This window comes from Elephas maximus, chromosome 2 (genome assembly GCF_024166365.1).
Source record: "Elephas maximus indicus isolate mEleMax1 chromosome 2, mEleMax1 primary haplotype, whole genome shotgun sequence".
Classification (NCBI taxonomy): domain Eukaryota; kingdom Metazoa; phylum Chordata; class Mammalia; order Proboscidea; family Elephantidae; genus Elephas; species Elephas maximus.
In genome coordinates this window covers 84,200,638-84,213,671 of record NC_064820.1, presented here as the reverse complement: position 1 = coordinate 84,213,671, position 13,034 = coordinate 84,200,638, and the positions used below count along the sequence as shown (strand labels likewise).

At 42.5% G+C, this 13,034-nt stretch overlaps 1 protein-coding gene across 1 annotated transcript in view; it reads right to left on the bottom strand.

Annotated features, from left to right (window-relative positions):
• JMY (junction mediating and regulatory protein, p53 cofactor) overlaps positions 1–11,370 on the bottom strand; it is a 107,234-nt gene extending 95,864 nt beyond the window's left edge. Inside the window, exon 1 of the mRNA XM_049866550.1 lies at positions 9,688–11,370. Coding sequence (XP_049722507.1) covers positions 9,688–10,728 — 1,041 coding nt within the window. The 5' untranslated portion in view covers positions 10,729–11,370. The remainder of the gene's footprint in view (positions 1–9,687) is intronic.
• Positions 11,371–13,034: the final 1,664 nt, after the last annotated feature.

Sequence of the window (13,034 nt, the reverse complement as noted above, 5' to 3'; positions counted from 1 at the left end):
GAAACTGATAAAAATCAACAACTTGTGAAAACCCAGAAACTATACCTCCAGCCCAGAAACTGTATCTCTGAAAATGCTGACCTGTGGCACAAGAGCGATGCGCTATGCTCCTCCCTCTACCAATCATTCCGTTGCACTTTCCAAGTATGACAGCCTTGCTACAGTTTTCAAGTCATAAAGCCAGAAAAAGAGTTTAGGATTATCTCCAGAAATAACATTTGCAATAGTAGTGCTGTTCCTTTGATAAAGACTGAAAAAGGAGGCTTTTTAGCTTGGCACAAAGTTTTCAATAATGGCTTTGCAAAATAAACATTATGAGACTTGGATTCAGTTAGTCAGCTTATCTATATTTATGTATACAATTCAGGGTAAGATGAAGTAAAATCTACATGTTAACCACCCCCAAAGTACCTGACATTCTCTATGAGAAACACCAATACTATACCTACATAATAAAAAAGCAAAAGATTTAACCTGTTTCTTAGGTTAAAGTTGTTTTAAATCTACCACAATAATTTTCCACTCCTTCCCAACCAAGCATGAATGCAAATTGTCAAATAAATTAACTTTAAGAAAAAAAAAATCAGCATATGCAAATACCTACTTTTTATAAGATGCAAAGAAAAGTTAATTATAAGCAGTTCTCCATGATCAAACCTGCTGTATTCTAAAGGCACATTTAAGTTGGTTGTTGCTTCCCACAAAGACAATATTTTCAAAGGTGGCTGAACTTCTACTGACACAAATCTGTAAGACTGGCTACCCAAAACAGAGGTAAACATATACAAATGCAATGAAAAATATTAGAATACTTTCTCTTGCAAAATGTTGTATTGAAATACTGGTCAGAAATTCCAGTACTAAAGAAAAGAATAAAAGCAAGCTTAATTTTAATTAGAAAGAATGAATGGATGAGTGGAATCTGTAGTGAAGCTTAAGGGATGGGGCGGTTTTGTTTTCCACAGTATATCTGGCTCCTGGAATGTGATCTACTACTTAGTAAATCACTGATGAAGGAGACTTACAGATATTTTTAATGGCTTTTGAGGCTATTGCTTACCTTTCTCTTTTACAGGTATTTCAATGGGAATCAATGCAAATCAATTGTGATCAGGGTGGAGAGGAAAAAAAATTGCAAGAAAAGTGGAAAAGAGTTATCTGGAAAGCAGACTTTTAAAAATACTGGAATTAAAATTGTGACCAACTGTACCAAAAGGACTACCTCCTGCCCTGTAAAGTCGACCAAAAAAAGGATGTGCACCTGAAGCAGCAACAAGGGTTAGCAGCTCCGTTGAGGACACAATAAGAGGCTTAAGACCTTGTCACCTTTCTCTTGCTGTTTTGACACTGTTTGAGTTCGGAAATATTTTACCTGCATGGCACCAGCTTCGGTTAAAACCGACCTAGTTAAGTAGTAGAAGCAGGTTTGGGTCTGGAAGGAACTTAGCTGTCACTCAATACGAGTTGCTTCAGCAAGAAGTGGCTGAAGAATTATGATGATAGTAACGGCTGATGTTTATTGAGAGTGACTATGTACCAGGTGGAAATCCTGGTGGTGTAGTGGTTAAGAGTTCGACTGCTAACCAAAAGGTCAGCAGTTCGAATCCACCAGGTGCTCCTTGGAAACCCTGTGGGGCAGTTCCACCCTGTCCTACAGGGTTGCTATGAGTTGGAGTTGACTCAATGTCAGTGGGTTTGTTTTTGTTTTGTTTTGTTTTTAAATGTACCAGGCACCATCCTAGGCACTTTACACACATTCTTTTTCAGTCTTCCTAACAACCTTAAAACCCTGGTGGCACAGTGGTTTAAGAGCTCAGCTGCTAACCGAAAGGTCAGCAGTTTGAGTCCACCAGCTGCTTCTTGGAAACCCTACTGGGCAGTTCTACTCTGAACTATAGGGTTGCTATGTGTTGGAACTGACTCAACAGCAATGGGTTTTTGGAGCCCTGGTGGCACATGGCTCAGGCTGCTAACCAAGAGGTCGGCAGTTCGAATCCACCAGCTGCTCCTTGAAAACCCTATAGGACAGTTCTACCCTGACCTACAGGGTTGCTATAAGTTGGAATGGACTTGAGGGTAACGAGCTAACAACCTTCTGATACAGGTATAAGTATTACACCAGTTTTAAGAACCAGAAGCAGAGGCTCAGTAACTTGCCTAAAGTTAGGTTGCAACTCTAAAGTCTGTTCTCATACCCTTTCTCTCTTAACCCTTCTTGGACTCACTACTTTTTATAACCTTTTCATTTTCATTTAGCACCCCCGATACCAGAATTCACATTATCTAACTATAACAGAAAAAGAGAGGCAGTATTCCAAGCTAAAAATAAAGCAAGAGAAATTAATAACATCCTTAACTGCCCTCCTCACCCCCCTTTCTGGCCTAGCCAGGAAAATTTAGGAAAGTAATTATTTAGTATAGTCATGAACAGAAAAGGAGTACAAGCGTCACTATTTAATGTTATGGAAAATTTAGGAAAGTAATTATTTAGTATAGTCATGAACAGAAGGGGAGTACAAGCGTCACTATTTAATGTTATGGGCTAATTAAAAAGGAAGTTTTTGCAAGTGTAAGTTCAATGAAATCCAAAACAGATGAGAAAAGCAGTTTTAATGCTAAAAATTATGGGGAAAATAATGAACAAAACAAGGACAAGAAAATACACAAAAGAGGAAGACATACTACTTCTGCCCTATTCTAATACCCTCTGCACCCAAAAATGAATTAGGTCCCTCTTAAAAATCCTAAAAACTCTAGCAACATTAGAAGTACTATGACTTGGACAGTCATTCTACTGCAAAGAGACCTAATCCTGGATATAAGCACGTAACACAACTGGCTCACGTTCTAATCCTTGACACACTGTGCCTGCAGTAAACTACCCTAGGTCCTTAGAAATTACCTAAACTAACCTCATTTTCCAAGATGGAAACTAAGGTCCGAAGAGATTAAGTGACAGCCTAAGGTCAAGTAACTAGTTTCAGAATCAAGATAAAAAACAGATTTTCCTGAGCCATGTTCAGTAATTTTTCTTTCCACTAAGCATTAATTAAAGACATAGTGCAGTGGGATGCTTCTATACAAGCACGCTTTCTTAACTAATATCTAGCAGGCAGATAGAAGACCTGGTAACTAATTTTATTTAAAATTTCTTCCTGAGAAAAATGACTATTTCCTATGCATCAGTATATTCTCCTAGTGTCTATATTACTTGAATGAAGTAATATTTGTGGAATGAACTAATTTAGCTCCGAGCCACCATCCTCAAACCTTAAAGTTACCAAAAAACCCCGAATCTTTAAAGGAACTTCACGCATTTACCCTAAAGACCTTTCTCCTCTGAAATGTCTAGCTCATCAGGCCTTTTTTAAAAAGCAAAATTTTAAAAACCTTCACTACAGTCTGAAAAGAGTCTGCTGTATGTAATAATAATCATACATAATTTAAAATTCAAGGACAAGCATAAAGCGGCAATTCTCCACATTTAGAAAAAAAAAACCTCAAATATTTTTGCTTTTTGCTGAATATATCCTTCTTTGCCCCTATACAGTTTCAATAACTAACTCAGATACACTCTGTTAAGGCTTCTTGATACTGACATTCCCCTACAAGAAGCATGAAAAATCGAATGAATTTCATCACCTGTACCAAAAACCAAACAGTACTAAGAACTATTGTTTAGTTTTCACTATCCCTGTCTCTTATTCCTGCCACTTACTAATTTTTCTCCTATCAACTGAGAGAACCGGACAGATTCAAAAGAAGCAGACTGCAGTCTACCGAGAGTGAAAAGCGCCAGAGGAACATCCCATTACAAAAAATAAGAACACATACATTCAACCATCAATAGACGGCCACTGAAGGCTTTCAGGCTTCACTTCCAACATTTTCTAGTCAATGAAAGGTCAAATAAAGCAGCAATGGAGACAAGTGACCGACTAAAGTTACATGTGAGGCTTTGGGGAGTAGAGGTGGATACTTCGAATACAGCAACTGATGTATTTGAGGAGCAAACATCCCACTCACTCTCTCCCCTCCTACACAAACACACACACACACACTCCACCCTTGGAATCACATCACTGAAGTGTCTAAGTTAGCCTTGCTTTAATAAGGAAATGTGCCCAGATTTCATGTCTGTGAAATATCTGGTGGACTGTGTATCACGTGATGTTAAACAGCAAGCAGAGAAACCACCCTATAAATTATTTATCGGGAAGTCTGACATTCTGTCACCAGCCTCCATGTTTTTGCTTTATAGAAGCACTAACGCAGAAGCATGCAATCATCTTACTATTAACATCTTTTTTTTTTTTTTCTTTCATCAATATGAAAAACGGCCTAAAGCTTACTTGGGGACTGAAACAAAAAACTCAATGCCATTGAGTCGATTCTGACTCAGAGTAACCCCACAGGGTTTCCAAGGCTGTAAATTTCTATGGAAGCAGACTGCCTACCACATCTTTCTCCCGTGGAACAGCTGACCTTCCAGTTGGCAGTTGATCACTTTAACCACTGCACCACCAGAGCTCCTTTTATTTGGGCACATAATTTAAAAAAATGACTAGAATCTAAGTCATTATTTTAACAGCTTCCAGCTTTCAAGCCTCTTAATGCAACTTTAAAAAATTTCATAAAATTCACTTAGCCTCATTATTCCTTAGCTGTGCTTTACAAATACAGTTAAAAAGCACTACTGTTGCGGGAGCATATAATAATTAGGCTGAGCATCAAGCTACAATGTTGACACACCCCTACATCCTAAGACTGTAGCTCCTGTCTCTCAATGCTTTCAGTCACCGCATTCAACAATTGCCAGGGAGAACAGCTCTCTCCACTGCAGCCACAATTTGTCCTTCCTGGAGCCTGCTTCTACTACTTATTATACCTAATCACGGATCACAGCTCACTAGCCCAATGAAAAGATCGACATCCTACGGCTCCTAAAAATCCTGTCATTTTGCTAATATATATACATACATATATATACATAATTGGGGTTTTAGTGGGCTTTTGGAGTTTTATAACTAATCTTAGCTTTTGAGGAAAAATAAGAAGGTCATGATGGGGGGGGTAGTAAACAAATAGAGCTCCTTGCCCTACCTGTTAAAGAACTTCACAAATCAAGAGCTGTGTATAGCTGAATCATTTTAAATACAAAGAAAGACAGTGCTTGGGATTCTGAGCTAACATAAACCTCTCCTTGCACCCCTTGCTAAACTATACAATCTTTTTCTTCTAAAATACAACATATGGACTCTGCCCTCCCCACTGTGCCTATCATTATCAATTTGAAATAAAATGAAAGTCATCTTGATTTAAAAGTCATTAGTGAACTGACTGAAATTTGAAAACATTTCCACTGTCCCATCATCACGAGTGGAGACAAAGATCCTTTCTAATGGCTTCAGGCGAAGGATGCAGGCCTATAGGATCAAGAAACCCAATAGGCCATAAGGCGTGGCAGAACAGGCACAAATATGGGTTAAGGCAAATCTGGGGTTGAATGAGTTTGGTCACCTCCTAAACTGTTTCATCTTGGCCAAAACCATGTAACCTCTTTAAGCCTCAACTTCTGCTTCAGTAAAATAGGTATAAAACACCATCTATATCAAAAGACAGATAATGGGGAGGGACAAAAGGAAACAGGTAATGTGAGGTGTCCAATATCTGTTGTTGTTGGGTACCATCAGGTCAACCTAAGTGGTGCCAAGAAGTACTATTATGATCCCTGAATGTGCTGTGTTGAAAACCCTGGAGAATCCGTATTATACGAAGAAGAGAAAATAATACTTACTGGAAGCCTCCTTTGTAAGTGGCAGACACTTTGTTAGGCACTTATTCATAATTCTTACTTAAATTTTAACATATCCTTTAAGTATTTTCCCTATTTTAAATAGGTTAAGTAACTAAGCAGGTCACAGTTACAAAGGATGAGTCCAACCCAGGTCTTGGTAACATCAAACGCTAAGTAGGCTCCACTACATGTCTTACAAAGCTACTTTTGAAAACACATCCTACTCTCAAACAGTGGTTTCAATCGGAAAGAAGTTAGAATCAACTGGAGAGAAGTTAAAATTGAACACATTTTTGAACGTGATGATTCCAAGGTGAACACCAATTCCTAGATCTTAATCAAGACTACTATCATAACTAAGGTTTACTATCTAGAGCACCACAATTAATCATTTCAAAAATAGCTGTCCCTGTTACAGAAACCTTTACTTACAATATCCAGGTCATTAAAGGTAAGCCACAGGGTGGGCCACCTACGCATACACACTATAAATACTCTCCTTAGCTCTGACCAACAACCGGGACTACTGCTGAAACCAGTCCAAAAGGCCCTGGTGGCACTTCCATTCATTCGGGGATTGAGTGCTGTATAAACGGAACTTCCTATGGTAAATCCACGTAAAAAAAAGTCCTAGACAAACCTACCATGTAACAAAGTTCAAGTTTCACTTGAAGATTAAAGCCCTAAATAGCATACAATCTTATAACTCCTGTCATCTAAAAATAATTTCTCATTAGTACTGAAAAAACTGTAATTCTTCACAAACTATTATTTCCAATCAGTTGACCGAACATCCTAATCATTAGCAAAAACTTTTAGCAGAAAACCTAAGATTTAATTCTTCGAGATCTCACCAAAGATATGAGAGTACTTCTTATGCTCCCATATTAAATTATAAGGGTATCCAAAAAATTAAACTCCAATACAGGTGTGCTCTAAGCTTACAAAACAGATACTTCAGAATTGTGGCTTTAACCTCTTTTTGACCAACACCTTAAAGAGTTTGATAAAAGCTAAGGACCTTTCTCTCCAAAAATGCACACTCATCCATGCACAGAAAACTGCGCATGCTACTTCAGGTACCCCATTAAAGCCCATCCACGTCCCCCACCTCAACTTATAGGGAATTCATCAGCTCCAGATAAAGACCCCTTATTCAGGGAATTATTTGTAGTTTAACATACTTTTCTCCCAGTCTTTAAGCAGCAAGGTTTCTTGAGAAATTTGCATTTACCAAATTATAAAAATTTTATTTACTCATAGCCTTGCATTAAAAGAACACTTCAAATTCTTACAATACTTAAAAACTCTGGTGTCCTTTATCCACTATTAAGAGTGCTCACAAAATGTGTGGCCCTGAACTAGAGGTGGCAAAGAGAATTCCAAGACATTGTTAAGGCCAGTGACCTTGAGAAGTTACAATGTAGTTGTACTGTCTGTTCTATTTAAAAAAAAAAACTTTCTTTCGACAATTTACTGACTATTTTGAACAGGTGTAGTAGCCTTTAAGCCAAAATCTTTAAATGGGTTGGAAATACTATAGGAAAAAGAATCAAAAAATAAATTCACAGAAATTAAAGAAGGAAAAACATGACCAAATGCTAAATTTTCTAATTACACACACCCAAGAATGTGTTTAACTTACCAGATATACTTAGGTTAAAACCTCTGACCAATTCCAGAGGCTAAGTCAATTTGAAAATAGGGAATAAAAGACAACATTGAATTCAATGGGATGACTAAACTCAATGGAATTAATAATACAAAGATGACACAACGTCTATAAAGGCTTTACTTAAAAAATTACTGAGAACTGTTAAAATAGCAATGAACTTAAGCAGCTAGAAAACACAAATACATGGCTTGTGTACTATGCACTCCTATTATCATGCCATGGCAGACATCACTAATCAATCACACCGCCCTTTCCCCTCACTGGGCCTCAGAATTTCTCTCAACATAACTCTCCAGTAGAAATCGGGGTTGGCATTAGAAACGAACATATTTGTTGTCCTCAACAGCTATTTTTCAAATACTGTTCAAGTAAACAGAAAGAAGCACCACAGGCTTATATACTTAATGTTAAATGAATTTATAATAAATTTCATTTTAGTTGTTTCCCAACACACAAAACACTCTTTAAAAATTTAAATGTTTTCCCTATTACATTAAAAAATATAAATGTTTCCTATAAACGATATGGTCAATATAACCTTGATTCAGAAAAAGACATTCTTCTTAAAGAATGTAGCCTTCCTATTAAAGAGTTCTGGAAAACTGTAATTAACTATATTTTTTGGCAGCCTTTGTTTTTTTACCCAATTTTTATTAAAAACAAACCAGACACATTTACTTTTTCTGAGTATCAATACAGTTACAATCAAACAGGCCTACGTCATTTAAGAATGAAAATATGAATAGAAAGTTAGGAAGAAAAATTATATAGACATGTAAATCAAGTTAGAGAAAAATATTTGGTTCTTGCAGTTTAAAAGAAATACAGGTCAATATTAACAAAGACTAAAGAGTATATGATTATTTAAGATTTCTCTCACTTCCTTCCAAAAAGAATTTGAGACAGAACACAAACTCCAGAAGTGAGAAGATAAAATGAGAAATAAAAACAGATCCCTGGAACACTGATTGTGTTATGGTCGCTGATGTTTGGCATTAAGTGTACTAAAAAGGAGTGAAATTCTAGATTCAGGAAGTTGTAAGAAAGCCCTGTGGGATACGTGAGAAAGAATTATTTCCTAAATACGCAAGACTAGCAAAGAAACATATGTAACGTTCTATGAAGAAACCATTCAGATTCCTGGCCTAAGTGCACGACTCAGGTATTACACATACATAAGCAAAGTTAATAACTGACAACATAACCTCAGGAATAACAAACACCACAGAAAGGCGCATTCCCCACCCCAACTCCAAATTCAATATGTGCTGATACTAAAACAATACATAGCTTTGACATACCTGTCAGTATCCATTGGGGGAAACTAAGTATATTTTAAGAGACTTTTTCGGAAAGTTTCTTCAGCAGAAGCTGGTAAGTAGGCACCGCCTCATATCATGCATATTATGCGTGTCTTAAACACTGTGAAGCGCTTTACATACCGGTTCACACCTTTTTCCCATTTTTCCCTGTTATTTTAAGGCTTAGATAAGCAAATTGTTCAAAGCTTTTGCACTCTCATAACTCTTACAGTAATTACGAAAGTACAATAAACATTCCCGCCCAGGACCTCTTCTCCCTCTAAAACAAGAGTAAAATCTGAGCCATCTGTAAAGATTGGAGATATTTTTAAAGTATGTATAAAACCTTTAAAAATCCATTTGTATCCAATTGTCATTCGGTGCTTTCTCATTTGGACAAGCCATTTTATTTAGAGAAATAAACCTAAAATTTGCCTAAGTTGCCAGGCTACACACAGAGAATAAAAAATATATCAACTCTACTCCATAAGACAAGCTGTTTTGAGTAAATAAAACATGACACCAGGCAAGAAGGTTGATATCTGGGCGGTTATTGCTGGGAAGATCTTCAAGGACAAGGAAAAATGTTGATTTGTTTACAGACATCTTATTTCTTAGTAGCTTTAACCTTATTACAAGTACTGAGTAGTAAACAAAGACGGCTTATTACACAGAACCTACTGGATAAACTGGGAGGGGGAGAGGAATCTAGAGGCTTATCAAAGATCCTTCACAGACCCAATTAAGGAAAAGCCACGGTTTTCCCACCGAAGGGCAGGAAGCGGAAGGTAAATTCGAGTTCTTCCCTCTCCCTTGCTCAGAAAAACAAGCATCCCAAATGCGCACACCCCAGACTCCAGCCTTCGGTAGCGAGTAACCAAAACCAGTGACTGGAGCCCAGCCTAGATGCTTACCTCCTGGATGCGCTTCCTGGCCCGCTGAAGCACTTCTTCGTAGCCCTTCTGTCGCAGCTCGCTGAGGCTTTCGTAATACTCCTCGGGGTCGTCAGTTTCCGTGAAGAGTACTTGGGAGAGGATTTTCCAGCCGCAGGTGTCCAGGCCGTGGCCCAGGTAGACTTGGAGCTGGTAACACAGAGCGTCAATCTCCTGCTCCGTCATCTCTGGGGCGCCCCCGAACAACACCGTCCACATGCCCGAGGGCTCCTCGGGGAACACCGGCAGGCACGGCTCCAGCTGAGAGTTCACCGAGCAGAGCTGCTGGTGCACGGCGCGCAAATCCTGGAAGGAGAAGAGCCCGGCCCAGCTGCATTCCTCGGCGGGGGACTCCAGCTCGGCGGCGGGCGGCTGCTGCCCCGCGTCCGAGAGAGCCAGGGGCGTCGAGGCCGCCTCGTCCTCCTTCACTATTTCCAGCACCTCGATCTCTTCGGAGGCCGCCCCGGAGTCACTTACCACCCGCACCGAGGACACGGAGGCCTCGCCGGGCGCCGCAGGGGCTGCCGCAGTGGCGGTCCCCGCCACATCTCTGGCTTCAGATCCCCTCCGGACCGGGCTGGACTTGGCTTTCACTGGGCTCCTGAGAGGACTCTCCGCCCCTTTGCTGGCTGGACTCCGCAGCAGTGGATCCCCCCGAAGGCTGCGCGCGCTCCTCGGAGAGCCGCCCTCCGCACGAGCAGGGATCCTCCGGGGCCCAGGGCTCCTCCCCAGAGTGGCAGAGGCGGCAGCCTCGGGCCGGCCCTTGCCCACCGGGCTGCCTGGACCGCGGGGCCCATCGGATGCGGAGCTCCCGGCCTCGGGATCCCCTCGCGCCCCCGCCTGCTCCCGGGAGCCGCTCCTTTGCCTCTGGGCCGTCCGGTTGTGGCAGGTTATGGCAAACTTGCCCTCAATCTCGTTCCAGGCCACAATGAAGACGAACTTGTGCTTCTCGCGCTCGTCGAACACATGGGGCCGCACGGCCACCCAGTCCGACTCGAGCGTCTCCTCCAGCGCGAACGACATGGTGGCTCCGGCGCCGGACCGCGGGGGAGACGCCGCCGGCCCTACTGCCCGAGGACTCACCGGCTGGCTGCGCCGCGCCCCCCGCTCACCCTCGCCGGGCGCCTTCAGCCATCTTAACGCGCCGGCTGGCTCTTCCCGCTCGCTGCCCGTCCCTCTGCACTCAGACCCGCCGCTCTCCTTTGTGGCGCGGCTCGCGGGAAAGACAATACGTGTCCCCGGAGCAGGTAGTTCACATGGTCACGTGCGGCCGGATCTGTTTACAAGCCCCGCGGAGCGGTAGCGCCTCGCGCCAGCCCCAGCCGCCCCCCGCGCGGCTGCGCCCGGCGAGCCCCGAGCCAGGCCGCGGGGCTGCGTCTGCGGCGCGCTGGAGGTGAGGCGTGGGTCCCGGGGGCCCGGCAGGCCGGTCAGCGGTCGGGGCCGGCAGTGTTCGCGTCTCCGCCGCTCCCCGGGGCCGATCTCCCCGGCCCCTCCTTCTCCTCCGGCTTTTTCCGACCGCTCAGACCCGGCCCGACGGACTGACGCGTCTCCTAAACTCTGCGCCTCAGCATCGCCACAATGTTGCCATTCGGCTGCTGACGTCGGCGGCTCCACGAGGGACGTAAACACGGGCACGTGCAGCACGCTGGTGACGCGGCGGCGGCGGCGCGCGCAGCGCCCAGGGCCGCCCCTAGGCGTCCCCAGCCCGCTCCCGCGAGCGGCCGCGCTCCCGACTCCCCGATTCTGCGCAGCTTCGTCGAGGTGCGGAGCCAGCCACGGACGGCCTCCTGTCTCTGAAGGTGGTGAGTGGCAGGTGTGTCCTCTGGGACAGATGGCCTCCGAGCCACGGGGAAAGAGGAACAAGTGCTGAGGAACTGAGACTTTTCAAACTCCAGGCATTCAAAACGACCCTAAAATGTAAATTTGCCTCCCCTCGCTGAGGGAGTCGGAATGGGTAACTCCTATATTCAGAAGTACCCTGTGACATGATGGGAACTGTGTCCTGAACTTTATTGGGTTCCCTCAGACGGTTGAATTCTCCTGTAACACCCTTGAGACACAATTTAAGATAAGAAAGGAAGGTGTCTGAAGACAACCCAGTAGAACTTCAAAACAAAATTCATTCGTGTCCTAATGTATCGAATGTTTACATTTCAGTACATCCAGTGTTTTATTGCCTCAGGTTTCATCATTGTGTACTGTTCTGTGAACTTCGTTTTAGGGTCACTGGGCTTGAGCCCCTTTGAAGTTTTACTCCATTACCGGAGTTCCCAGAATGCCCCCCCCCATCCATATGAATCTGAAGAACTGTACCATTCTTACTAAACTATGAAGAAACACATTCTTAAAATTGCCTGTTGGATCTTACCGCCATTCTGAGTAGTCTCCAGTTCATACTGCAGGTATTTTGTGTCCACAGTAAAGTACAATTGGAATTATGTGTTCTTACTTTTACTTTCATCTACATTTCTAAGATATATGCAAAACTCTTTGGATTAAACTTGCATTTTCAGCTACAAGTGTTGTTGTTAGATGCCCTCAAGTCACTTCCACCTCATAGTGACCCTGTGTACAACAGAACCGTACAACAGAAGGAAATAATGCCCAGTCCTGTGCCATCCTTAAAATCATTGCTGTTTGAGCTCGTTGTTGCAGTCACTGTGTCAGTCCATCACATTGAGGTTCTTGCTCTTTTTCGCTGACCCTACAGTAAGTGTGGTGTCCTCCTCCATAACTAGCTACACGTAGTCGAGTATTATCCCAATACCTGAAGAAACAGCCAAAGGTTTTAGCCCTGTCACTCAGCTTTGACCTAAAGGAGGAGAAAGGCATTTCTTTTGGCAGGATGAGCAAAAAGGACTTTGGTCTCTTAGTCTTTTGTAGTTCTTTGTGTGGAAAGCTTGTAACTGTGAGCTATGAACCTGTGTCACCTCTCAGATACAAATCAAACATACCCGTTTAGAAAAAAAAAAAGGCAGGAAGAAAGAGAGAAATCCCTCCGCAAATCTCCAGCACCAGCTAAGCAAACAATAGCACGTTATAAAAAATTCTCCCTTTTCTGCTAATAAAAGTGACTGGTAAAAGTTTTTCTGATAAAAAGTTACTGACAATGATCACTAGATCTCTTGCATACAATTGAAGTAGTCGCCATGGAGTGGATTTTGACTCATGGTGACCCCGTGTGTGTCAGAGTAGAACTGTGCTCCATAGGGTTTTCAATAGCTGATTTTCCAGAAGTAGATCACCAGGCCTTTCTTCTGAGGCGTCTCTGGGTAGACTCGAACCTCAAACATTTCTGATAGCAACCTGGAGCATTACCCATTTACACC